The 25734-nt window shown below is 37.6% G+C and overlaps 1 protein-coding gene across 7 annotated transcripts in view; it reads left to right on the forward strand.

Annotated features, from left to right (window-relative positions):
* The window catches only part of Sol1 (CUB domain-containing protein Sol1), a 659765-nt gene that overhangs the window by 335380 nt on the left and 298651 nt on the right, over positions 1–25734 (forward strand). For all 7 annotated transcript variants that reach the window (XM_087358459.1, XM_087358461.1, XM_087358462.1 and 4 more), the window contains one exon: positions 19293–19356. In XM_087358459.1, coding sequence (XP_087214585.1) covers positions 19293–19356 — 64 coding nt within the window. The remainder of the gene's footprint in view (positions 1–19292; positions 19357–25734) is intronic.

Genomic DNA, 25734 nt, shown 5'->3' on the forward strand with positions numbered 1-25734 from the left:
CGAGATGTCTTTTTTTATAACGCTGTACCGATCGTTAAATTTTCTTGCCGTCGATTGAGATGTCATAAAATATATGAATGGCAGGAGGGGCTACTTTAGTTCCTGTCTGCTACCAATTTATTACTGTTTTGAATATAAAAGAAACGCTCTTTGTCGATGAAATATACAATAAAATGTTTAGAATATCGCAGTATTTCTCTAAACTGCATAGTATCTTCCAGTCGTTAAATTTTTTTACGCCTACGCGTAGACACAGTCGTCCGTGCGTGAACAGGAAGCCTGTCAACAGCTTCTTATTTATAGGACGAACTGATACAAATACTAAATATTGAGAGCGGCAGAGAATGTCATTATTAGAAGCTAAATATATCGAAACTTATCCCACAGCCGAACTACTCTGGGAAGACGGAGTTTCTCTGAGATATCGTTTAAGCGCAGGGTGACAGAAATATGCAGGCCGCCGTAATATCTGTTCCTTCAGGAGTGCCCGACGTTATTATCTTTATTGACATAAGTAGAACACTAATAACATAAAATGGGCTATATGTTAATTTTTTTTGTAACAGACCGCTCTGTAAGCTCAGTATACATTGGCCCATACTGAATTACTTCCCTACATCACAGACTTAAACTAAATTGAAAGCGATTGGCATTTTTATCCTAACTGAAAGCAGGTATTAGATTTTTCAGCGTTCGCCAATCCCATACACATTTGGAGTCCATTAAATTGCGAACCAAGGCAGTGCGGCGAAGATATTTCACAAGGAAGAGTCCACATGGACCAATATCAAGTCCGTAGCTCGTCTCATCCTTTCGCTCCGCTGTTGGGAATTGTGTCGTAATCTGGGCACATCTATTCCCAAGCTCAGCCAGCCAGTCTTATCTCCAGCCTTCCTGCACGTCAGACGGCCACCGCAAACCTCGATACTGAGTTTCTTTTCAGGATGGCAGCATGACAGTTCTCAAAACCGAAGGTTTCTGATTTTATGCTCTCTCGCTTATTAAATAAAACAGTGTTTCCATACTTTTGTAGATGATAACGTCATATGATTATGGCTGTCTTCTGAGTTGTAGCGCCGTGTATTCTGGTAGGCGGCGCTGCAACCGAGAAGACGTCCATCTTCTGACACCGCCGTGAAAACCTCAAATCTTACTCATCTGATCATGCTATCTAATCAAGGTAAAAGGGTAAAGTTGTCGCTGGAGCTTATTAAAGTACAACGCCATGAATATTTATGGGGTAGTGGAAGTATTTATCCAGTTGTTAGTCTTTATCTCGGTGTCAGATGGAAGTGCATGATTAGCTTAACGCCCCTTCCGCCTTACTCCATACAAAAGATCTCACCGTACCTATATGACAAGAGGTTGGCTGGACCCTGCAGGTGGAAATGTCTTCCCCATCTCGTAATTTAAATTCTGTAGTTTAGATTGTAGAATAATTATTGTGCTGAATGATCACAACCGTGCTCAACTTTTCATCAATCTACAGCCTTTCCGAACGTCATATATTCTCTTCAGCACACCGTTATGTGAAGAATCTCTCCCGCAAGTGTCTATATGGCGTGTAGAGGGACAGTTATCTTTAACCTAGAATGACTTGCGCAGTAGTGACACAGGACACAGAGATGTGCGCAGTTGCCTTGTGCCTGGCATTGTCTTTCTTGACCATGTGAAATATCTTCAGTACTTTACGTAAAACCTCGTTTTCAGTTCGTATTGTTATGGTAATTTTAAGATCACTAGCATCGCCAAGGTCGACAACGACCTCTGCATAAAAGTTCATAAGCGTGAGCAAACTTACGGTAATTTAATTTATTCTTAATTGAAAAGTTTTTCCATATTTTATCTTTAAAATCGTTTGACATGCAGACTGAATTAAGCGATGAGGAAATTAGCATGCGTTAATTGTGAAACTGCTTTATTAAAGTTTTATGAATCGCCTTTTTATTCCAGAGATTTTTAAGATTTAACAAAGCAAATCCTGGGTTATCCTTTCGATGTATGTAATAAGAAGTAAGTTAGAATACTCCATCAGAAGATTCTCACACGAGAACTGGCCCTTTACTCCTTGTTTTGACACACTTCCTTTTTGCTTTTCAGCTAACAATGATAATTTAAAAAGCAATAATATATGTTTGACTTAATTAATTCACTAATTTTTATGATTCACGTTTTAAAACACTTTCAATATTCTGCCCCCCCCCCCCCCCCCCACACACACACACACGGCCAGGCTGTGGTCCCACAACTGTGCTCTGGCTTACATGCTGTCTGTTCGCTCACCTGCCCTGCCAGTCCATTTATCCACTGACGTTAGCGTAAGCAAATTCCCGTTTTAGTTATAAGGTTCTCTCACCACTTCCAGCAATGCGTTTCATACGCAGGAATGGTGTTACCCAGTGAGGGACGATGTCTTGCTCTTGCGCAGGACTCCGCCCTTAATTAGCTTTTTGGTTGGTTGGCGGTTTATTTATCTCCCTCGTGATGGCAACAGTAGCACTTCTGAAACATCTTTTAATTTCTACGAGACTGCACGACGCTGCGCCTCAAAAGAAAGTTGAGGTTCTCAAGGCGATGAGCTTGGACAACCCAGAAGACAGCCATCTTCAAGTTATCTTCATACTTGGTGCCGTGATAACCTGAAATTTCACTTCGTTTTTATTTTTGTTGGAACAGTGTTGCATAGAAGTAACTTGTTTTATAACATTTAAAAAAAATACTTCTTGAAATTCTCGTAAAGGAACCTACAGCACAAAATCGATAGAGCATAGATAGATTGATGAATAAAGCCATCACAATACCATCCATCTAAAGCGAAAGAACGAGAACTCTTTGGGAGAAAGGTTGTATAATAGCTGTTATCTTCTGATTGTCCAATACAGAGGTTATGCTGAGACGATGGCGGTGCAACGCACTCGAAGGCGGGCAGATTGATGAATAAGCCCATCACAAATTCTATGGAAAGGGTTGGGTTTAGATGAGTGAAAGGGCGAACTGAACTCGGCTCCTAAGTTATTTGATATCTTGGTAGAGGAAACGAAAACATTCGGCGAAGGAGTTGCGTGGTCAGAATGGAAGGAGGCAAAGAAAGAAAGATAAAGGGGCTACGGTAGAAACGTGAACAGTTCAAAGAGAATAACTGAAACGTCAAGGTTCTTTTATTTTCTTCAGTTACAAATAGTTGGGACAAATGTGCTTTACCTGATTTTCAGACCTCAACTCTGTCGCAGCCGCTTTCAACTCTGTGACAGCCGCGTCTATCCTGAGGATGTGTTTGCTGCCTTCAGCACCAAGTAAATCTGATTATCTTCATTTACAGAACAAGACAAAAAAACTTTGACTGATTATATGTACGTTTGTTTTGCAAATGTAACGGAACAGAACAGCTAGGTTTATACATCGATATGTATGTTTAAATTCGAATTATTTTGTTGCAGAAATATTGGCGATGGTAAATGGTAGATGTACGTTGAACGAATCTGAAAACGACTTTCGAGGTTGTGGAAATGGACGGGTATGGAACACACACATCTTGAGACAGAATTAATATAACATAGTTAAAGGACATGAGTTTTTATATAAATATTTCTAGTCCCTCATAACTTATACTCATTGTCCATTTTATATCGTTTTAAATATTGTTCTTTAGTGTTTTATTGGGTTTATTATTGCAGTTTATTTTCTCATTGGTTACATATTTAGTTTTGCGCAGCTATTTATTACATAAATATTCGTCCGTCTCTAATTTCCTGTTTACTGACATTGTATTAGCATATGTTTGGAATATTCTCGTCCCATAAACTTCTGACCAGAACAAGAGCAGAAATTCAGAGGCCTGTATATGACCTGGAAAACCAGAATTTAGAACTCTGCTTTGTTTGTATTTCTACGCAAACGTTTTATTTTGTTATGCACATTTTGAATGTAATTGATATTTGATGATTTTAGTGTACTCGGCAACAAAATGAATTATTAATACAATTACAAAGTAAAATTAAGTTAATGGGAAAACGTTATTGCGATGCACTTTTAGAGTGTAAGTCTACTTGAACATTGTTTCGTCGTTCCAGATTCATTTTTCAGTGTTGCATCTGGTTGCTATTCAGTTATTGTTTCATGGTGCATAAAATCACCTGTATTAACCTCTGTTATATTTCTTGAATACTCTTTATTGTATTAAGCGATTAGTATGTGGCGCAAAGGCGAGAAATGATAGAAAATATGTGATCTATCCTTTTGTTCGTGCTCATGCGTACTTTATTTTAAACTTCTATAACACGTCTTTGACGCACAGTCGGACAGCATCTTGTACAAAACGTACGATTTTCAATAAATGCAGCGCTGCACTCGTAGGGGGTGTTAAGCCACGTACCTGTGGCAGATATTTCTGTTGTCTCGGTGTGAGAACCGTCCAGTAATCGCAGAAAATTGTGAATCCTCTGCTGTGATTTGCGGTGTTTTTAAACATCAATTACACCGACTGTAAATTGTCTAAGGCTGAGGGGTGGGGTGGGATGGGAAGGTGGAAGGCAATTAACGTCCCAACAAAGAGAAGCATTGAGTGGGCCACTAATCACTAACACACCGACCTGGCAAGGTAATCAATTGACTAGCGACAACTTTGTCACTTTGATTAACTCTGCTTCTTACACCGTGTAGCTGTTATAACCAACCGATCTCCTAGTTTTCTGTAGATATAGTAAAAGCACATATTTAAGCTCCAGGTTCATGAATGAGGTGCTTCTCAGAATCCAATTCTTAACAGTGTGTTGAACAGGCAAATATACAATTTAATGTAGAGCGAGCAATCACATTTATTAACACATCTTTTCCAGAATATAAAGAGTAATTTTCTTCTTATTTTTATCGACGCCGATCTACAGTAATACAAAAGTAAAGGATAATTATAAATGCTGAAATGGAAGAAAAAGTCGGCCATGTTTTACTTTGATGTAATGTCCCTTAATTTGTCCCAGAAAAATTGATACAACGTCGCTGTCTCTTCAAATTTTTGGGGTATGGAACACAACGCTTCCGCCTTGCTGAGTTCTGTGCCTCTACACATCGGTACATAATCAAGAGAAAGATTTATTGTTCATGTATGCCGTTATACGCACTTTAGCTACTCGCATTTTCGTTTATTTGCTGTTTCATCTCTGATTCATGAAGAGCTTCAGTTAGCATCCGCGGGCGGAATCTTCCGCATGGGCCCGCTGATTTACCATGCGCAGTTTCTTGACTCTGGTGACTACAAATAAAGGCCTCTTATGGTGTATCACTCGAGAAACCAACGGGCATGTTACATGTTTTCCGTTTTACATCTCTCTCACATCCTAAGACAAAGTAAACCAAAGTTAAAATGTCACATTTCAAATTCTTTGACAAATGAAGAAGAATCAGAGACAGACTCGTTTGGTCACAGCTGGACTTTGTACTGCGTTCCATAAGTAGGGATTTCCTGTTCACGATATTTAGTTGCTTCAGACAGTTTTATGATTAAAGGTTCACGCCTTTAGAATATTCCGAGTGAAGGGGCTGGCAATCTTAATAAAGTGAGGGTGTAACCGAGTAACCTTGCATCTCCACGAGCGAGAGACAGCAGTTCAAACAGGAAGTAAGCTGCCGGTAGTTAGAAACTGTTTTGTTGGGGGTGCTTGTCAACTGACGGCGTAATGTTATAAAGGTAGGAGGAACAAGTTTACTGGAGTAAAATATGTACGTAAAATCACGTTTCGGTATAAGATTGGTAATGAATGAGTAGACACGTATCCGGCCAATTTGGAAAGAGCAAATGACCAAAAATAGTGTCACCTGAAATAAAGTCCGGGTCACGTATTAAACTTTCAGGTTAGAACTTACACCTACACATCTAAGAGGTGGAAAGGGGCCGTTAGGGCACAATGACAGCCTCTGACGTCACTGATTAGGTACATAAATCCTAGTCAATGAGTACCTAAAATAACCACGTAACCAAAAGGACGTGACGTCGATTCTAGGTGGTATAATGTTTAGGTAAACTCTTATCGATAATTTACGTGCACAGGACGTTCTACATCATTACTTCATGCTAAATTGTTTTAGACTTATATTAATTAATAATAAAATTATAGCGAAAGATGGGCGACCAAGTGAGATTTGAGATCCTCACGGCGGTGAGTATGAAGATGGTTGGATTTTGGGTTTTTGCTCAGTGTAGGCTAGTAGAAGATTACCGTCGTTACATCTGCTTTAACAATCAATAACTCCGGCAGTTTGAATTTATGGGTTTTGTGTGATTCGTAATGTAAACACCGACCATTTACTAAAACAGCATTAACCATTTGTGTCTGAGACACTTTATCAATTTGTTTTGAGGCGTCATGCAAACTGCAGTTCAGGTGAATTACTAACAGTTGAATAAATGTTTGCAGGCTTCACAGGTAGCTGTCACCTCAAAAGTCGAATAACTATGATATGAATGTGACTTTGATGAATCCAGAAACACACTATACACCAAACGGCCGTGTGTACCGTGGCAACGAAAATGTTTCAGACAACGTGAATGTGTTTGTCAACACACGCTTCTCTCTCCTTTGTGGAACGTACAAACAGAAATATTTCACGAGGAAATTAGTTCACGTCTATTGAAGTTACAACTTCGTTTCAGAATACAGAGAAAGGTATCACATGTATGAGAAACATGAAGATGAACGAAGGATAAATGTAATTAAATTTTTCCCATACTTTGACAGTCATGATCGAAAGGATTCTTTCATATCACGCACATTCTTAATTCTGGACCATTTGAACAATTTATTCGCATTTATTTCGTTCGATATCATTTGAAACGAATTTGATTTTTTAACTGATATTACTTAAATACGTTACATGATTTTGACAATAATTTACATTGCTTTAGCATTTATTGTAATAATAAGGCATACATTCGAAATTGAAGGAAAATATGTACAATGTATTATAAATACTTAAATCTTGTTTCTTCATTGGGTTCATTTTGGTCCGCCACATCATTTATGAAACAAATATTTCACCCTACCAGTTGAGGGGTGAGAATGTCTGTCTTCGGATCAGTAGTATACCCTGATGTTAGACGCTGTATATCTTACCTGTACTGTATTTATATCTTTTCGGTAGATTTTAGTTCACCGGGAAGTGATGAACTTTATTTTCGTGTGCTGTACAGGAAGGCAAGATCTTGTTTCTCACAGTGAATTTCCAACCATTTTTCTGTTTACACGGAACAGAGTCCTTCTTCGGAGACTGTTATTTTATAAGCTGGAGAAAAGTGTTCCTACTTCTGTACAGCACGAATATCCATTACCCTTTCCATAACATCACGCCACTGGTCCATGCTTTTACATATTTTTTAAAGATTTATGTTAATACTTGAAAGCCTAATAAATCCTTCTTAAAAGTCGGTAGATCAGCAATTTGCCCACAGAGTGTATTATGGGTTTTGTATGATTCTCAGAATAAACAGGGACTATTTTCTGAAACAACATTAACTAATTGGACTTGATAATTGAAAAGTACGGTGTTTTATTTGAGGCGCAGATTAAACATTTAAATGCGATTATGTTTGCTGCGACTTCGAAGGGTTATTAATAGTGTTCCCAAAAATGTATACACACGTTCAGTGAATGTAATAAAGACATTTTAATAAACTAAACCATTACGCACGTCAACATTGGCACTCTTTGAATTCGTGAATCTATTGTAAGTATTCAAAATGACTACCGTTAACTTCGTGGAACGTTTGACAGCTTTGAGGAACCGACTAGCAAGCGGTCACCAAAGTTTCTGTTGTGTGTACATATTTTTGGGACATTCTGTATAATTCTGTCGTCTATGCCCGTGTATGAGTAAGAAGTGAGTTTTCCTTCATATTATCAGATGAAAGTTTTGTGCGCCTGTCTCATTTCCGCATGCGTCATACATGTCCCGCAAAGGACACTGATGATAGTCTTTGTTAGTCTTTATTAATTTTACTGAACGTGGACGACGACTTGAAAATGGGAGAGGGGGGCTGCAACAAAATCTTCCGATTATTTACAACGAAGTTAATTTGGCAGAAAAGTGTAACACAATTAAAGACGAATAGCAAAGACAGTATGAAACTGTCTACGTATGAAATTGTGCACGTGTATTATTGTAGTTGCATTAGGAAATAGAAGGACGATTTGTTTAGAATAACTTATTTGCAACATTCCTCGCCTCTAGCGCAGTTCAACCTGCCTTGCTTCCACAGATCACTGTCAGACACTCATGTCATGCTGAGTGTAAGGTCATCCGAGTTACTTGACATCACAGTCGAGCAATTGTATTGTCAGTCAGGCTAAACTCAATTCTATCAGCGTGTCTGTAGATCAGAGCTACTTTCACAACTAATTTCCATACTAACGCCTGGTGAATATGTTGGCTCAGAGTATGTCATCAATCAACAGTTTTGACACAATTTGGTTCCAGTGAAAGCGGGTGTTGTCATATAAGAGGCAATGAAGACCCACACCATCGAAAACATTGCTGGTAATATTATACAGATATTAGGCTTCATATATCTCAAGAGACATTGTTCAGGTTTACACATTTCGGGAGTTTCGTCTTCACACCAGTTTCATCCTACCGATAAAATAAAACAAATGAGCACTACTCCAATAATAAAAGATAATATGAACAGTTATCAAGCCTATTCTGACCTTATCCTATAGGTGATATTGAAATACGTGTTTTACATGATTGCATATAAAATTTTTGGATATCAGAGTTTAATAAAGGATTACATTTGCTAGGTTTGGGAACGTTTCTCAGCTAACCCGTGGGAAAATGCCGGGATAACATTTCTTTTGAACATAATTTTTTTCCATAGTGTTTTCAATTCGCTTTTCAGTAGTCGTTCGAAATCTCGACTCCATTTATTAGATGAGAAATTCATATTAATGTTTTGTCAAAAAACATAAGAAGAAGAGAGCATCTGAGAGAAATAGGCATAGAAGGAAGGATAATATTTTATGGATCTTGAAGAAATAGCTTGAGAAAATGTGGACTGGATTTGTCTCGTTCAGGATAGGTTCCATTAACGGACCGTTGTGAGCGCGGTAATGAACAAAAAGGTACGGTAATTATATTTTCGTCCGATTTTGTGCCTTTACACCACTGAAACAGGAAGCGAAACCGTAGAACACAGAGACCGGCTGAGTTGGCTGGTGTAAAAGCCTCTCTGAGTAATCGATAGCTCTAGTTCACGTTGTGACCTGTATGCCCTTTTTTGTAGTACATATTTGGATTCTGACATAACCGAGGCAATTATTTTACCTCAGTCTCTTCTTTTTACAGGCTCCTTTCCTCTCCTTCTCCCTAAACTATAGATGATGAAGCTAATTGCTCGCTTTATGTACCGTGAATGGCGGAAGGATTTCAGTTTTACATATATTTCATTCAGTCACAGACCATTATGTAGTCTTGTGGCTACGAAGTTTGAAATGGATGTTGAGTGAAATTTATGATGTGCGTATAGAGTTTCCTTGTGTGTCTTCCGGATTTATCCCCACCAAGTGTTACGATGAATACGTTGTTTGGGAATGCTACAATTCCTTCAGAGGTTAAGATATGATCTGACGAAATTTTATTTAATCAGAGGATTTATAAGACGACTCATTTCGAGAATTGAGAACATATTTTATTTTTGATTAAGCATTCGGTTGTCGCAGTCATGGTCTGTATAGGCTAGTTAAAATAGCTTGGAAAGCTTCTCTTTATATGCACCTAAGATCTGAAAATACAATAATTTGTTAAGGATTGTTTAATAGTTCAATATCTGTTACCTACAAAATAGACTCATCGCACATACCTGTGTTAGCAATACTTTAGTACGCTTTAAGGAAACAAGTAATCTTTCAGAATACACTACCTCAATAAATAAACATATTTCTGCTTGTTCTGATGATGACTTTTCAAACATATCTTAAGGTCATTTCATAGATGAATATCTTAAGATTGTAACATCCTGAAAACTACTGTAGAATGTTTCTTTCCGGACTAAGTGAAGAAAGCCAGATATTTTGTTGTACCGTTGTTTTATGTAGACATACGTTTTTACTGACTTATGATTTTACAGATTTTTTTTGTCGAACGAGGTGGAGATTTTTAGAGCTGGCTTTATTGACAATGCATTTTGTGTTCTGTCAAGGAGTTCTGCAGTTACACTCGACTGCGAAACTGATTGTCCAAAGAAGATTTTCCTCAATTTCTTCAGCGAGTAGTGGCAAATGATGGGATAGTGTTCTAAAGCAGACATCTGTTTCCTACCACCCTTACTTCCCTCCCAATTCTCTGTTCGTAATCATTCTATCATGTCTTCTTCTATATCACATAACCGAATAACTGGCACAATATCGCTACATCAAAGTAGACAGCGAACGAACTATTTAGGTAATATTAATAATTTCTGCTCTGATTCATTCAGTACACTGAGTATCAATCACGTATGGAGGCTTTTGAGTACAGAGGTTTTCAACCGCCTGCTATTTACGATGTTTCATTTCCAAATGATTTTTCATGTTTGGTATTTATGAGGTAAATGCAGTTGTAGAGCAGACTACATAATCAGAACTCTTAAAAGCTTCGTAATGTATACAGAATCAGTCATTTACATGCACATATGTAATGTGTAAACGCTCCGTGTGGCTCTTATTTTAGTATTTAGAAGCATTTATCGATGGTAGTCCTCCAGAATGTGGTCTTGAAGGTAGGAACCAATATTCCCGAGGAACTCGTCGACTGCGTCGTCCCGTTAGGTCTCATAGTCATTTAGTATTTTCAATTATACAGTTTCCACTCATTCCGTGCCGTCTTAATTGAGAAACTTAGGTTTTATGGAGCTGTAAGTCCTTTTTTCTTAAGGAAGTGATTTTCTTAGAGACACTGTAAACAAATCTTTGAGAAGTCTGTACCCGCAAGCATAGTTTGCAGAATCCTTCTTTGATGTTAGCAAATTTATTCCGCCGTGGTTTATATTGCCAGTTCTGAGCTCTTCTACCATTCTTTTCTCTTTCTCTCCTTTCGTTTTCTGTAAGTTGGTTCACAGATGTTTCGAGAAACTCGTATGAGAGTTTTAGTTTTCAGGATCAGTAAACTGAGCATGGAGTAGACTGATTGTTTTACTTGATAGAGCGTAAACCGACCGGCAGAACTGCAACCGATTCATTCCTGCTCCCCAGAGCGGCTGAGAGTCCCGGGAGCTGCTTCGATACTTTTTCTGAAGACAGTCGTGTCATAGGCGGCGTTGGGATTGAACCAGTCTTCTAAAATAGACTACACTTCACACAATAGCATCTTCAGGTTATATGATATAACACATTAAAGCTGAAGCTCATAAGAAATATTTACGAATTCAGCCCGTACTCTAAAGAAAACACTGCATTTCACCATTACAAAAACAAGTGGTCAGGTGTAGTTACAAAGTTACTTGCACTGTTTTGCAGTAGAGAAAGGCAAGCTAGGCTGTGCCTGAAATACCAAAATTAATCAGGGTGGAGATTGAGGCGAAAAATAATATCAGGAATAGAATCTAACAAGTTTCTGAAAGGACAAAGAAAAATTTGAAATCGGCCATTCTTTCCGACCATTTTTTTATTAAGGCACTGACGACTCCTATAACCTATATTAAGAATTTACGTCTATATATGCATTTCGTTCCACACGTTTGACAAAGAACGCCGAAGTATAAGATATAAAGGTCGTTTACGAAGAGTAGGGAATGTCTTCAACATTACCTTAACGTTTCATTCTGATTAACGTTTAAGAAAGGTGGATGTAGCCCTTAAATATTTCACGTATGTCATTTTCTTTTATAATAATCATAATGCTGAAGTAGACATATGTGTGACGTATATATTTTATTTAGTTGTTGATTTATGTCTGTAAGCCTCAGAAATGTTTAGCAATAATATTTCAGTGTCTTCTTGTCCTCTGTGTAACCGCGTAACATATTACGTATGTCGACATGATGAGCAGAGACTATCATCTGGAACATGGGCTGTAATCTCTCAGCCATACCTTTCGTTTCCTTTCATAAAGACGACTTGATAAATATTTCACATCGCTGGTAGAAACGTACCAAAGAGACAGCAACAGCTTTTTTCCTCAGCAAGTCCCTCGAGAATGTATTCTTTCTCTGTATGGAGGCCATGCGTAATGTTTCATATGCATAAGGTGAAAGAATACTTACTTTGCAGCTAAGTAGATTGTACATGTTTGTACAGGTCTGTGTAGTGTAAATTCATACAGTCGTCTTTACTTTATTAATTAAATGATGTATTCGTAAGTGGATTCATAATATAAAGATATTTACAATACTGAACAAAAGTAGTTTATTATAATTATTAAGTCCTTAATTATGCTTTAACACTCACTAAACATACTAGAGTTGTGTAGCAAACCGAATATAAATATGTCACTATAATTATTCAGCAAATAAAAATGGCAGATATCTTACTAATGTAACTAATGTAATAGAGGAGCTTACTGCTTTCATCTTCAGGGTGATCTTAGATTTTCTCTTACTCCTTCTGTTGCAGAAATATTTCCGAAATTGTATTTTATGTGGGGCGACCCCATTGGATTGTCATCCTGCTAGTATAATGCGGCAGTAGAAGTTTATTGGATATTTGTTTGAGTTACAGCAGTGGGTAATCTCATTTATTTTGATCTGCTGTTTCTTGTGTAGAGAGTAACTGTGGTTTGTTCGATAATCTGTGTAATCTTTTGTAAAATACGTTACTTAATGCGAAATTCGTTTATCATTCTATAAAATACATTTTATGTATAATTTATTCAGATTATTTTCGGTGTTGCTCTTGTTCAGTGATTATGAATGTTCGCTTCAATTTTGATAAGCTTGTGGTATTTAATCTTCTTCTGTAGTGTATTTACCAACCATATATATATATGTTTTGTTTCCAGAATTTGATTCTGAATTCTAATTTAATCTTTAATCTCTGCTATTCACAGCTCCTGACGTTTCAGGCGTGGTTACTATTTAAGCGGACAAACCAATCAGAGGGATGCGTTAGTTGAAGAAGTACAACTGCTCCCTTTGAGAATCGTAATGTAAATACCACTGTCCACGGACAAATTATTCTTGATTAAAACCAAATAATGCATAGGACAAGAAACGAGTAGATCTCTGAATGTGCTGAACTAAACTCCATGTTTATAACCCTAGTCGTTGATTTGTTACGTCAGTTGAAAATCCTACTTTATTGCGCGCTTCCTGTTTTAAACTTTCGCATTCTCAGTCTGACTTCTACAAATGCTTGGTTTTAACGCAGGTAATATTGCATTAAATTTGTAGTATCTTTCAGGAAGACATTGGTAAAAGGAACACTTTTCCCGACCTCTCGCTGACCTAACGTTCGCGGTGCCAACGAGAGTTCTTATTTTCTGTAGTTTAAACAAGGAACTGTGGCTTTCCGTGATCGTCCTGCAAGGTCGATAAAAGGGTTTTATCGTACCTGTTAGAAGTGGCGTTCTGAAAAAATGTTACAGTTGATATTCTTTTTTTCTTACAGCATAATCCAGGGTTCGATTCTGGGTCTCACTTCCCTTTTACGTGGTATAAAGTTCAGATAATTTGGCAATCATTCTGATTTTGTATAGAAGGGTGTAATTAGGGATCTTTATTTTAATATACTTTACCTTATTACATTTTAGCATTATAGATTATTTGAAGGCTACAATTGTGTGTATAAATGGATGGCTTTGTTATCTGGTGGGGGAGTGGGTTGTTTTCCTTCGAAAAAGTGTTTCAACTTAAGCCCTCCCAGCTAAAATATTATGAAACGAACAACTCCGACTAGGGGAGCGTGTTTACCGGATGTATTTTATTCCATGTGCAAAATTTGGTGCAAGTACAAAGCTGCGTTTTTAATATGACGAAGCTTGAGTGCGCTGTTTTACTTTGCATTCAGTTTGCGAACAGGAAAGACGTATTCGTCGTTTGGCTGTTTTGTGAAAGTCTTCAAGCCTAATTTTAATTCGTGTTTTAACTTAATTAATCCACAGAACTGAGGTAAATTATTAGTCTCTCGGCTTCAAGTTATAAATTGTTTAAATAAATTTGGAATAATAATAATTAATATTACGGTATTATAACAATTTAAAATCTTTAAAAGTCGAATATGTCTTTAAATAAGCGAAGCACAAGCAGTTTTGCTGGTAGTGGTGATAGTAGTAGTTGCGAAGTACTGCGCAGTCAAGCTCGAAGAAAGGTCTTATAGTGTACAGTTTCTTTAAAAAAATATGCTTCTATAGATAAACTAAGTAGACAATTTCTCGAAGTGTCAAGACGTATCAGGACGACAAAAGTGAAAAACACGACATGACGTCGCAACAGATATGACAGTATTCCAGATATGATGACGCCGATGACGATGATGATACCCCTGTAGCTGCCCCCTTGGATTAAAACAAAGTAGCAACGTATATTTTATAAGATTGCGCTTGGTTGCTCTCGTTCACTGTTAAAGTATATGGTACATACGGTAACAAAGAAGGAAATTGGTTTATAAATAAATTTAAGATTTCCCCCAAAATGGGAACGTATGAGATATGCCACTAAATCAGTTCATTAAAATCGCCTCTAAATGATATATTTACGTAGGCTCAACACTGCTTTCCTGCACATAATAGTGCAGTGCGCAAGTTAGCAGCTTTAATTAAAAAATATTGAAAAACTTAAAATCGTAAACCAACATTTGTTGGAATCGCCTATAAGAATTTTGAGTGCAGGGGTTTTACGCTTTGCTTTCTGCCCCTTCGTAGGTCTGCTGTTAAGACGGATAATGAAAACACCTGTTACTTGTTGTAAATTGAAATTAATTGCTAATTTTTGTGTCACCGTTGGTGTCGCGCCTCTGTGAATCTGTCAGTTATCAGATTGAGTTATTAAAGCTAGTTGCTACGGAGATTCATTGTACCGCCATTGCAAGGGACACAAAGAGAATGTAATGAGAGAGCGGCTTTAAGTTTCTCCCAGCAGTTCACGCTCCAGCACCGCATGAACCGGGTGGTTTAGTTTAAATGTTCATTTAATTTGTGTAGAGCCTCTTTTCATTACCAAATTGTATTCATGTATAATGTACGTATGCCTGTAGATAAGCTTGCCCACCCACTGCACATTTACCTCGAAGATGGCAAGTACAATGTTTGCCGAAACGTCGAATAATTCTAAAAAATCGACGCGGCTTATGACCGAAACCAAAAATCATATAGCACACGCACTTGTTTGCACCAAATCACATTATCATAGTTTTCAGCATGCATTTATACTTAAATTTAGGGCTGCTGTGAAATTAATTAGATGTTAAATATATAATAATTTTGTTTCAAGGAAGGATTCCTTCTTCTTGCCTTTTTAACTTCAAGTTTAATTCATTCCCCCCAGTCCCTTCTCGTTTTTTTTTCTCCCTCCCGACTTCACTTTTCTATCAACTTTGATTTTCTCCCCAACCTCGTCGTCCCATTCACTCTTAGAATGTATTCTTCTCAGCATTTCAAACATCTCCGGCTATTTCCTCTCTTCCTCCCACATCTGTATCATTTCTTTTAGAATTTTCTGAGCAGAGAGGAAGGCATTCTTCTGCCTTCTTTCTCGTACGACAAAAAGTTTTATCGTTCTTTCATCTTTCAGATCTTGTGTGAGCTTCTGGTTTTATTTATTTCCAAAATGGTATTTGTTTACATTGTTACAAGGATTGTGTCCGTGCTTGTATTCTGCAGTTAAGAAAAATAATTCATTTATATGATCTATGTGCAATCACGGTCGAGATAATGAAATACATTCTGTATCAGAAACATAATTCAGCTGAGTGTAGAAAAGTAAACAGCAAAGCAAGAAACCCCGATTACGAGCTACCCTGAAGAGAAGTGTATTTAATATGACTCACATGAGCGTCATATTTTTCATACTGGTACATCTCTATATGTATAATGAATTGTTCTCGGGCTAGCAGCCGTGTGAGGTGGTTTAATCAAGAAAACACCAACGTTTCGAGAACCATCTTCGTCCTCGTACTCTGAGTACCGTAATTGTAGGAGATCCCGTCCGTGCTCTTAGAGAGCAAATATTTGTAATACTGTATCACTTTGTATGACGAAATACTGTTGCTGCATAAGTTAAATATTTAATTTTAAGTGCATAATTATGGAGAAGTAAATTTACAAATTTGTTGAATATAATAGTAATTGTTAAGTAAAAATGACTGTTCACTGGATTATCGAAAGTTTGAGAACACCAGCTACAGTAGAAATGGTATAGTTCAGAAGTTTTGTTTTAGTAAGTGGCTGTTTAACTCATACATATGGAAGGGGACTCTTTTTAATATCCTGTCTGCGCGGGGCGCTTTAAAATGAAATTGAAGTCACAGAAGTAACAATGCTGACCGTATCGGCGAGGAAGTTCTTAACGGTCTTTATGTAAATAAATTATAAAAACTTGCCTACCGGTACTTAAAGTGTAAACTTAACTGAACTTCAGATACGAAGAACAAAGACAAAATTTTCCAATGAAATTTTAAGCAGTATTTGTAACTCTTCATGTAGTTAAAACGCTTAAAATTAACAGGAGCTTTACATGAATAGAGTTTGCTAAGATATTCTTTGTGATATTCTTCGAGAAACTGTGAATGTAAGTAATGTTTAATATTAATGGGGCTGCCACTATAATGTGTATGTTTGCAGTGACCAGTTGAGTTATCTGGACTGTACAAAATAAAGAGTTGTTTTGACCCAGCATGCATTGCCGCAACAATTTCGGTGTAATAATCTTAAATTCCAACATTACTGTTTGAAGCACTGGGATACGATTGTACTTTCCTGTTTATAAGAAAATTCTCTAATATTTATAAACTATGTTTTACTTGATGACAATTACTAACTAATATTTGGTATATGTATAAGCTATCGGAGTGCAGAAATGGTACATGAGTTATAGTGCTAACAAGTAAAATCAACGGCTCGTTGAAAATACTGAAAACAGGAATATATTTCCCAAAAAGAAACATTCCTTACCTTTCCAATATTAATAACATTTAGATTTAAATTTATTTGACAAAAATTGTAAATCTTAGACCTTCGCCATAGCACAACGGCTATTTAACCAATGCATACTTAGGCAATAACATAGACTTAGGGCCGTTTCACACTGTCGACCGGTCGCCGGCGACCCAGTCGCTGAACGACCACCATCAGCGACCAAACGAGGAGACCAGCAGGGCGACCAGCGCAGACAAAGGCCTCAGCCTCATACTTTGGAAGCAGTCAAGCAGTATAGACATCGAGGAGATCACTATAATGATAAAAATTCGTTCCACTAGAAACAGGGAAAAGAGGAGTAGAAAACAATCTTCCCACTGACTTTTTTTTGAACTCCCTGTTTGCATAATCGGGACTTGCAAGGTCCGAAATGACTCTTCGTAACTCTACGGCCGAAATAAATCTTTCGGTATCAAAACTCGTGATATACTTATCACTTGAGTGACATGAACAAGACGGGAGAAAACAAGAAACAATGGATATGTCACCCCTCTGAGCTCTGGTCGCTGACTGAGTCGCCTGCAATGTGAACACGTGATTGCCATCTATGTATCTCGTGGTCGTTGGTCTCCTGTGCGTCGCTCACTGCTTGTTGGTCGACGGCGGACATTGGTCGCGGTCGCCCTCGTGTTTAAGCTCGTACTTAGCTTTTCTACCTAGTGGTCGTTCAGCGACAGGTCGACGGTGTGAAACGGGCCTTAAGCTCGCCGGGGATGTAATCCTCATGTAGCTGGCTAACGATGCAGTTTATCTCATCGGTTCTGCTACGTTCCAGTGTTTGTGGTATCATTTGACCACGAAAGTAAGACAGAAGACTTTATTTTTCGTTTTTCAGTGTTAGCTTTGTTAACACGGTTACCATAACGCTCCACCACTGAGTGGATCCCTACATGCATCACGCACAAACGCCTCAGAAGCTCGTGATGGTCTTGAAATCAATGACGTGGGGACAAATTCTGCCTCGTCTACATGGAGAACGATTAGAACCTGTTCTGGTATTCCGTAAACTTTTTCTTTCATTCGGAGTTTCAGTAAGTTAACAAAAATGCCTTTAGAACTATTTAGTGTGTGTATATTCTGTGTGCCTGTTTTGAAAAGACTAAATCTTGCAAATCTGTAAACAAAATCACATTCGAGGAAGGCAGTGAATACAAATACACACATGTAAACATTTCTAGTGTTTATAGAATGGAAACAATAGAATGGAACAAAACAATGTTTGCTTGTTTGTGTCCTATTGTTTGCGTTTATACCACGCTATAAAACGAGTTTTACTTGTTAACGCTCGCTGGTAATTTAGAATAGAGTGAGTCAGATAATAAAACTTTTATTTTTCGAAATGTCAGGGAGATGTTAGCTTTAAGATGAGTGGTCGTGCACTAACGTAGTGCGTCCGGCCCCCCTTAGTTTCAGTAACAGAGTCCTGTTATAATTTGAGTGTCATAGTTCATCGGAAGATAATATTAAAATTAATCTTAAGGAACAAGGTTATTATAATGTGTAGGCCTCCATGAGACAAAAATGGAATTTACAGAATTGCGGTAGGGAAAGAATGTTGGCAATGCAAGAGCATGGTAATATTAAGATATATCTTAGTGTAGTAGCTTTTCTCAGAGTGTGAATTACTCCGTATAAAAAGAGGCTCAGTATCGTGTGGTCTTAACTGAATATCATCACATTGTTAAAAAATACAGAGGTTAATCCACAATTGTAAGAAGCTTTTGGTATGTTTCTGAAGTCTACATGAGACTGAGATTTTGATTTCTCAAGGCGGTGAAGGTGTGAACTGCTATGTGATATTTTAAGTTCTTAAGGTGGCGAGTATGAAGATGCGCCTTCTCTTGGGTTGTTGAACGGTGTAGTCTGGTAGAAATTTACAAACGTTTCTGAGGTGCTTACTGCTAAATCAGGGCGACGGTGACAAAGATAACAAAGTTAACAAGGACTTTCACCAGACTACACAGCGCAAGAACCCAGAAGATAACCATGTTCATTCGTGTAGACTTTTATTCTCGGTTGTGACGCTGAGGGTTATCAACATTTCGCAGCAAAATATCGCGTCCATCCTCAAAGTTAAAATGGGATCCACCTACAAGGCTGAACTCTGTGACAAAACAGAAGACTGCAGTCGACAGACTCAGGTTATTTTCACGATTTTAAATGGTAAAAGTGCTTGTTAATAATCAGCTCCTTTGTTTCAGATGCCCATTGTGTTTCTGCTCCTTCAACTGTTACTGATCTTCAATGTAACCGCTGTCAACCCTGGTGAGTGTGCCTTTTTGTATAATGGAAGAGAACGAGATGATCTGTATAAACTTAGATAAATGGTTCTTGTGTAAAGAGTTAGCTAAACCTACACTTCATTTGATTATGGTAATTTCATTTCTTCTGTTATGATGGGAAACGGTATAATGTATTCGCCATACTATCTTTCGTGATTTTTCTACTGGTGGTTGAGGGCCACCAGTGCATTGTAATTAGTTTTGGTTTAGAATTTTCCAGTTTTGAAACATATGACCACCATCTAACCAGCGTGCTTTACGTCACGAACTGCCTCAGTCCGGACTTTGCATCTGCAACACCTTGCACAGTTTATCATTCTTCCGCGCCCACTTGCCTCCCGAAAGATTGACAAATGAAGGTAGCAATGTTAGTGGAAGTGAGGAGAAAAAGGAAACAGTACACGTGTGATTTAAATGGCGCGTACACATTTTTATCTGAGTAATTCTTTATTCGCGAACATTTGAAACACGAAACCCTAATGAATGTACCTTATATGTGTTAAGAAACGCTTACTATATCAGTTATATAGCCAATGCCTACAAAGTTTGTGGTCTCTTTGGATTTGTGTGTATTCTTCTCATTGTACATAACAGACCCTCCATACATAATATTTAATCTTGCCTAATTTAATCTAGCCTAACCTAACCCAACCTAGCCTCAAATAATCTAACCTAACTTAACTCTCCTAAATAAACTAACCTTTCGAAATATATTCAAAACCAACCTGACATAGTTGTAAAGGAGTCGTAACAAAGGTGTGACGCAGGACTGAAGAATGCATGACGTAGGCGTGACGTTGGCGAGACGTAGATGTGACTTAAGTTTTACGTAGCCTTGGAGTAGTCATGATGTAGGGGTGACGAAGACGTGTAGTAGACCTAATCGTAAAGTATGCTTGAAGTAAATATGACGTCGGTGTGACGTGGCCGTTACGTGGGCTAATCTAACACTGCGTTACACCTTTTCGTAACTATTTTATTTCAAACTTGTTACGAAAATATTAAGATTTGTAGAAGAATAGGCAAGTAAGAATCTGATGAGTGTTTGATCGCCCGCGGTTCCCCTGCACCTCATTATTTTTAACTCTTCAGAAATTGGTGGTAATTCAACTCGTGCTCATTTACTTGGTAACACATGCAAGAGAAATTCAGAAAAGTAATACGATTTAATTTAATCAGAATATATACGAAAATTGTTTGTGTAAGATGTTCAAAACTGCTCCAGGTCTGATTGTGTTTATTAAAAGTATTTGTAAGTTAAGAGAAATGCCAAAGATTGACTCAGTAAGTAGGGAACGACACAGAGCATGATCACTACATTATATTCCAGGACCCCACACTGTGAGCTGTAGTGAAATATGATCACGTGAGTACGCAAATACAAGAAGGGCAAGCGTATGGCTGAATTATTCGAGAATCATAATTACGCAGTTTCATAATCTGGTGTTATTTAGTCATGATGCATACAGAAACGCAATAATGCAAGTTGTACTTTTCTTATGAAATGGTAATGCATTAACACACCAGTGATTTCTGTAGAGAAAACTGGAACATATCCAAAATGTTCAGAGCGATACTAATGATAAGTAAATTAGAAAACACAAGAAGAATTATTTGTTTGGTGTAGGACAAGCGAATGATTTAAAACTTCGGCCTCATATGAGACGCTTAATCAATGAGAAATTAGAGCAAAAATTTCTGGGTTTTGCGTTGGTGTGTGGGCGGTAACGTATCACCCAGACGAAGAGATGACAGAAGTGTTAAAGGAATCGTGCCAAAATATGAAACATAACGCACAAACTCGGTGAGGCTGAACCTCAGAATATCTCCGCTATTTCATGGAGACAGATGGTCGATACAATCTGCTTCAGAAAGGGGGAGTTACCCTGTTCTCAGAGCAGTCTATTATTTACGTCTCTCTATAAACTACAAGGTTCATAACACCACAAATGGCTAACTTCGAGCTTAATGCTATTTTGCCGGTTTTATTCTTCCAGAAACGTTTCAAAGAAGATGATATGAACCGATAAAGCTGACTGCAACTTTCACTAGATTCTGGCTTACAACTGTAGCACACTTGCATAACACATCCACGAATAAGACTTTTATTCGAACGCAAGGCACAAAAATTTTCAGAAAAATAAAATATTTTAGTATATATCACGTAATAGATATTATATCCCTATCTTAAATTATGTTTTTCTAAATTCTATAACTGTATATATTTCCGTATTTTCTTAAAAATTCCAGGATCTTTTAACTTCAGTAATTTGTAATTAAGTATTAGTAGCCTACAATGTACAAATTTCCCTTGTGTTCTTACCAGGGCTGTGGAGTCTGAGTCGAAAGAAATTTTAGGTGGAGTCGGCAAAAATGTACCGACTCCGACTCCAAACTCGATATAAAATCTTAAAGAACAATTTCTATACCGTGTGAGCCGCCGGAGGCCTCACGCTTAGGGAGATTCAACGACGCGTTGAGGCATATGGTGTGGGAATAATTGTTTGTAACTTTGGCTCAGATACCTTAAGAATACAAATTGTCTACAAAGCAACCGATTTCTGCAATAAAAATTTGACGTATATTTAAAAAAAAGTAGACTGATGATTCACGTGGTAAAATCTCGTATGGTGCCATTTACAATTTTAGTAGGTTTACACGTATTAATACATATTAAAGTTTTATGAAGGAGTCGAGATCGGAGTCGTAGTCGGAGTTGGAGATTTTAGTACCGTCTGCACAGCCCTGACAAACATCACACGTATCGTGAAGTGAAATATTTATTATAAAATTATTGTCTGAATGTCATCAAATAAGAACTATTTTCAGTACTAACATTTTTATTAAGCAATTTTTAAGTGTTTTTATTTGAAAATAAAACAATATTTTGATAACCCAGGTTTATGGTTTTTTTAATCTGTCGAAACTTACCTGTTCCGTATCGGTTCAACGGATCGTAGTAGAGTTATTACATATTTTAAGTTATTGTTACTACCGCAGCTATATACGGACTATAAAATGTTTACAAACATTTATAATATTAAAATAAAATAAAATTTAAGATTGGTTATAACACAAACATCCATGTATCTCTAATATACTAAATTTCCGCGAAATATAGATTAACACTTATTTGTACTGTCTAGATTTTAAATGATTTATAACCAACATTAATATATGCTCACAGTTCTTAAAAATCTGTACTTTTCTTCCTTACTTGTAGGCAAAGCTCACGAGCATTTAATGACCGTCTGATGTGTTTTTTATGGTATTTATATTTTGAATGGTCTAGTCATAAACATTGATGCTGGCTTTATGATAATTCTTCCAATAATGACGCTATGCATACAAACACAGTTTAGGCTAATGTAATTGTATTATTCACTTTTACCTTACTAGGAGTGTCGGAATTATTTCTTTCTCGTGAATTACGGTACTAAGAAGCAAGTGCTTTCTTCCTGTCTTTCACACTAAAGGGAATGAGTGGTACGGTGATAAGGACAAGGAAGAAACAACTCTTAAATTAAGTATGATTTTATGATGATCTCTAAAACGATGGTGAACGTCTACCAGACTAGAAAGGATATGTGTATTGTAAAGTTTGGAGGTAACTGACTTCAGGTCTGTTGTTCCGTGCAGTCTGAAAGGCTTCTACCGACGTTTCACAGGTACTTGCACTGCCTGCAACATTAGGACGATTGCCGGATGAAGTAAATACCTCTGAAACGTAGGCATACGTCTGCCAGACTAGACGGTGCGACAACGCAGAGGACAGCCATTTTCATACTCGTCGCCGGGAGAACCTAAAGTATGACTTGTCGTGTGGAGACAGACAACGCAATATTTTATCATTATTAATGCAATATCACAAACACCATCGACATCAAGTCACTGTGAATGTAACAGTGACCAATAAGGTAACCCACCTTCAGTTATTTCTGTTATAGCCAAAGTTTCCTTATTTCTTCTTTGGAGGAATTTCTCCTTTCCTGCATCCAGCGTATGTAATGAAGGATGGAAGCCTTCTCTAATATCTTTCGCTATCTTTATGTGCCAGAGTGTTCATTTGCTGGAACGTAAATTTAAGTAACATTATTATAATTGAAGAATACTTTCAGAACTATGCCCTGTCCATACTCGATAATCATAGTGATGATACGATTTTATCTGTTTCATTTACCTGTACTAAATCTGACGCTATGTGAATCGTTGACTTGCATGGTTTCCGAAGATGTTTAACTGTTCTTCTAAATCACTACTCTGTTGATGACACGCGCGTGTATGACCGGCTGTGAATTCGAATTCTACTCAAGGCATGCATGGTTGTCTTTGTCCTTGTGTTCTTTTGTCCTGTTTAGACAGAGACCTTGCAACAGGCTGACCCCTCGTCCAATAAGTATTACCAACTGTTCCGAAGACTACCTTAAGGAGACGGCCAAAGTCCTCCAAGGGCTGTAGATGCGCGAGGAAAGAATGTAATGCGTACGCCAAAAATTCCGGTCAGGTCTGCTGTTATCGACTGGCTCTGAGCATGTATTAGGACACGATTTACAAGGCGGACCTGTCTGCCAGCCGGAAGGTTGTAATGGCTGGTGTATAAGGAACTTTCTGTACGTTTTGCATGTGTTAGTCAGCGGACACAAAATGTGAGATTTTATAGTGCGGACCGCGAACATTTTATAATTATTTCGGCGCATACTTTCACACGTTTTGTTAGAGCGCGTTATTTATATTAACACATAAAGTTAATTACACCGTTAATAAAAGCTTTTTATTTTGATCACAAAATTTCGGTTGATTAATACAATTTTGCAGTGGACGGCACAGGAAGTCAGGAAAGCTGATGAATAATATTCATTAGGAATTTTAACAAAAAGGTCACGTGCACGCATAATTACTTTGTTGTCCACAATACATTATGGAGCATAACTGAAGTACAAGCTACCATTATGATTCGGCAACTAATGAATATAGTTTCAAATGTCGAACTCCAGCTGGTAGATCACTGTTTCAACCAAATTATGCTCCATTAATATGGAGATTAATAATTATAGCAATTTTACAATGTCAAACAAAGCATTTCCTGCTCTGCGCGTTATTAATATACGGTTTCAATAGAGAATTTTATCGAAGTCAATAATCGTTCGTATCACAAAGTGGGCACAATTGAGTCAGTGACCAATTAGTTTCAGTACAGCACATCCAGCGTTATAAACTAAATCATGTCACCATCTACATAACGGATCGCTAATGAAAATGAACCTTCAGGAAATCTGTCAATTAAAAACAATCGATTTTGTAACCTCACATCACTGAACGTCGGAATGAGTTTTACCTTAAACGGATTTGTTTACGCTGGAAAAACTAATGTTTACTTTTATTATTAATTATTGTTTACATTTATTTAACGGCACTCTTTTATTGTGGTTTATTTAACAAAGATATCGTTGACTCTTAAGAGTCCAATGACGGGTTAATGAACAGTGAACACAAAAATACATGGAAAGGAGATGTATGATCTTAATTTAATTTATATGCCAATATTTTTCTGAATAGACTGATAAAAAACCAAAAGACGGTCTCCGGAAGGAGATGTGACGACGGAATCTCCACCATATGGAGCAGAAGTACTAACCACTCGTCCGCGACTTTACCTCAGATTATACAGAATCGAGTAATGTATTAGTGGATGTTGAGGGGAGGGCTGTTGTAATTACACCAGCTATTCAATTGCCGTATGTGCTGGGCTGTGGTATATTTACTTATAAACAGGTCGACATATGTATTTAATATACTTTTTTAAACCTGAGTAACTAAGCACTGACTGAATTAACGTGTGTCTACTTTATATGTAATCACGCCATAGAAGTCGGCCTTTACACATTGCTAGTACTTTCCGTAACGCAATACACACTGCCTTCGTGCACCATCAACCAATGCCATAGTCTTGGGTACCAAAAAGTTAGCTGCCCTGACGGAACAGTGGTTAAAACGGTGAAAGGAGCGAGCGTGACCTATTTAAAGGTAGTATCCCGGAACTTTCTGGAAAAGAATGAGAAACCCCCGAGTCGAGATTTAAAATCGGAGCCTGCCGAATACGATCACGGCATTTATTCGTATCATCGTTGTTAGCTCTTAAAGTTGCAATAAGCCTACGTTACCTATTATGTCAACATACGAATCAAGTCAAAAGTCATAATGACAACGACTCTTTGAACTAGCAGCGTGGTTCAAAGTGCCGTAGGCTATAGCAAAGGTAAGCTAATTGCTGCATAACTTACCACGTTGTTAATGACGCAGCTAAGCCTCCTACCAACACGATACCCACTGACATGACACGAGTTCCTGTCGCCCTGGTCTA

This window comes from Zootermopsis nevadensis, unplaced genomic scaffold (assembly GCF_977971745.1).
Source record: "Zootermopsis nevadensis isolate Lab colony 2312 unplaced genomic scaffold, Znev_1.0 Znev_ptg000030l, whole genome shotgun sequence".
In the NCBI taxonomy this organism is placed as follows: Eukaryota; Metazoa; Arthropoda; class Insecta; order Blattodea; family Termopsidae; genus Zootermopsis; species Zootermopsis nevadensis.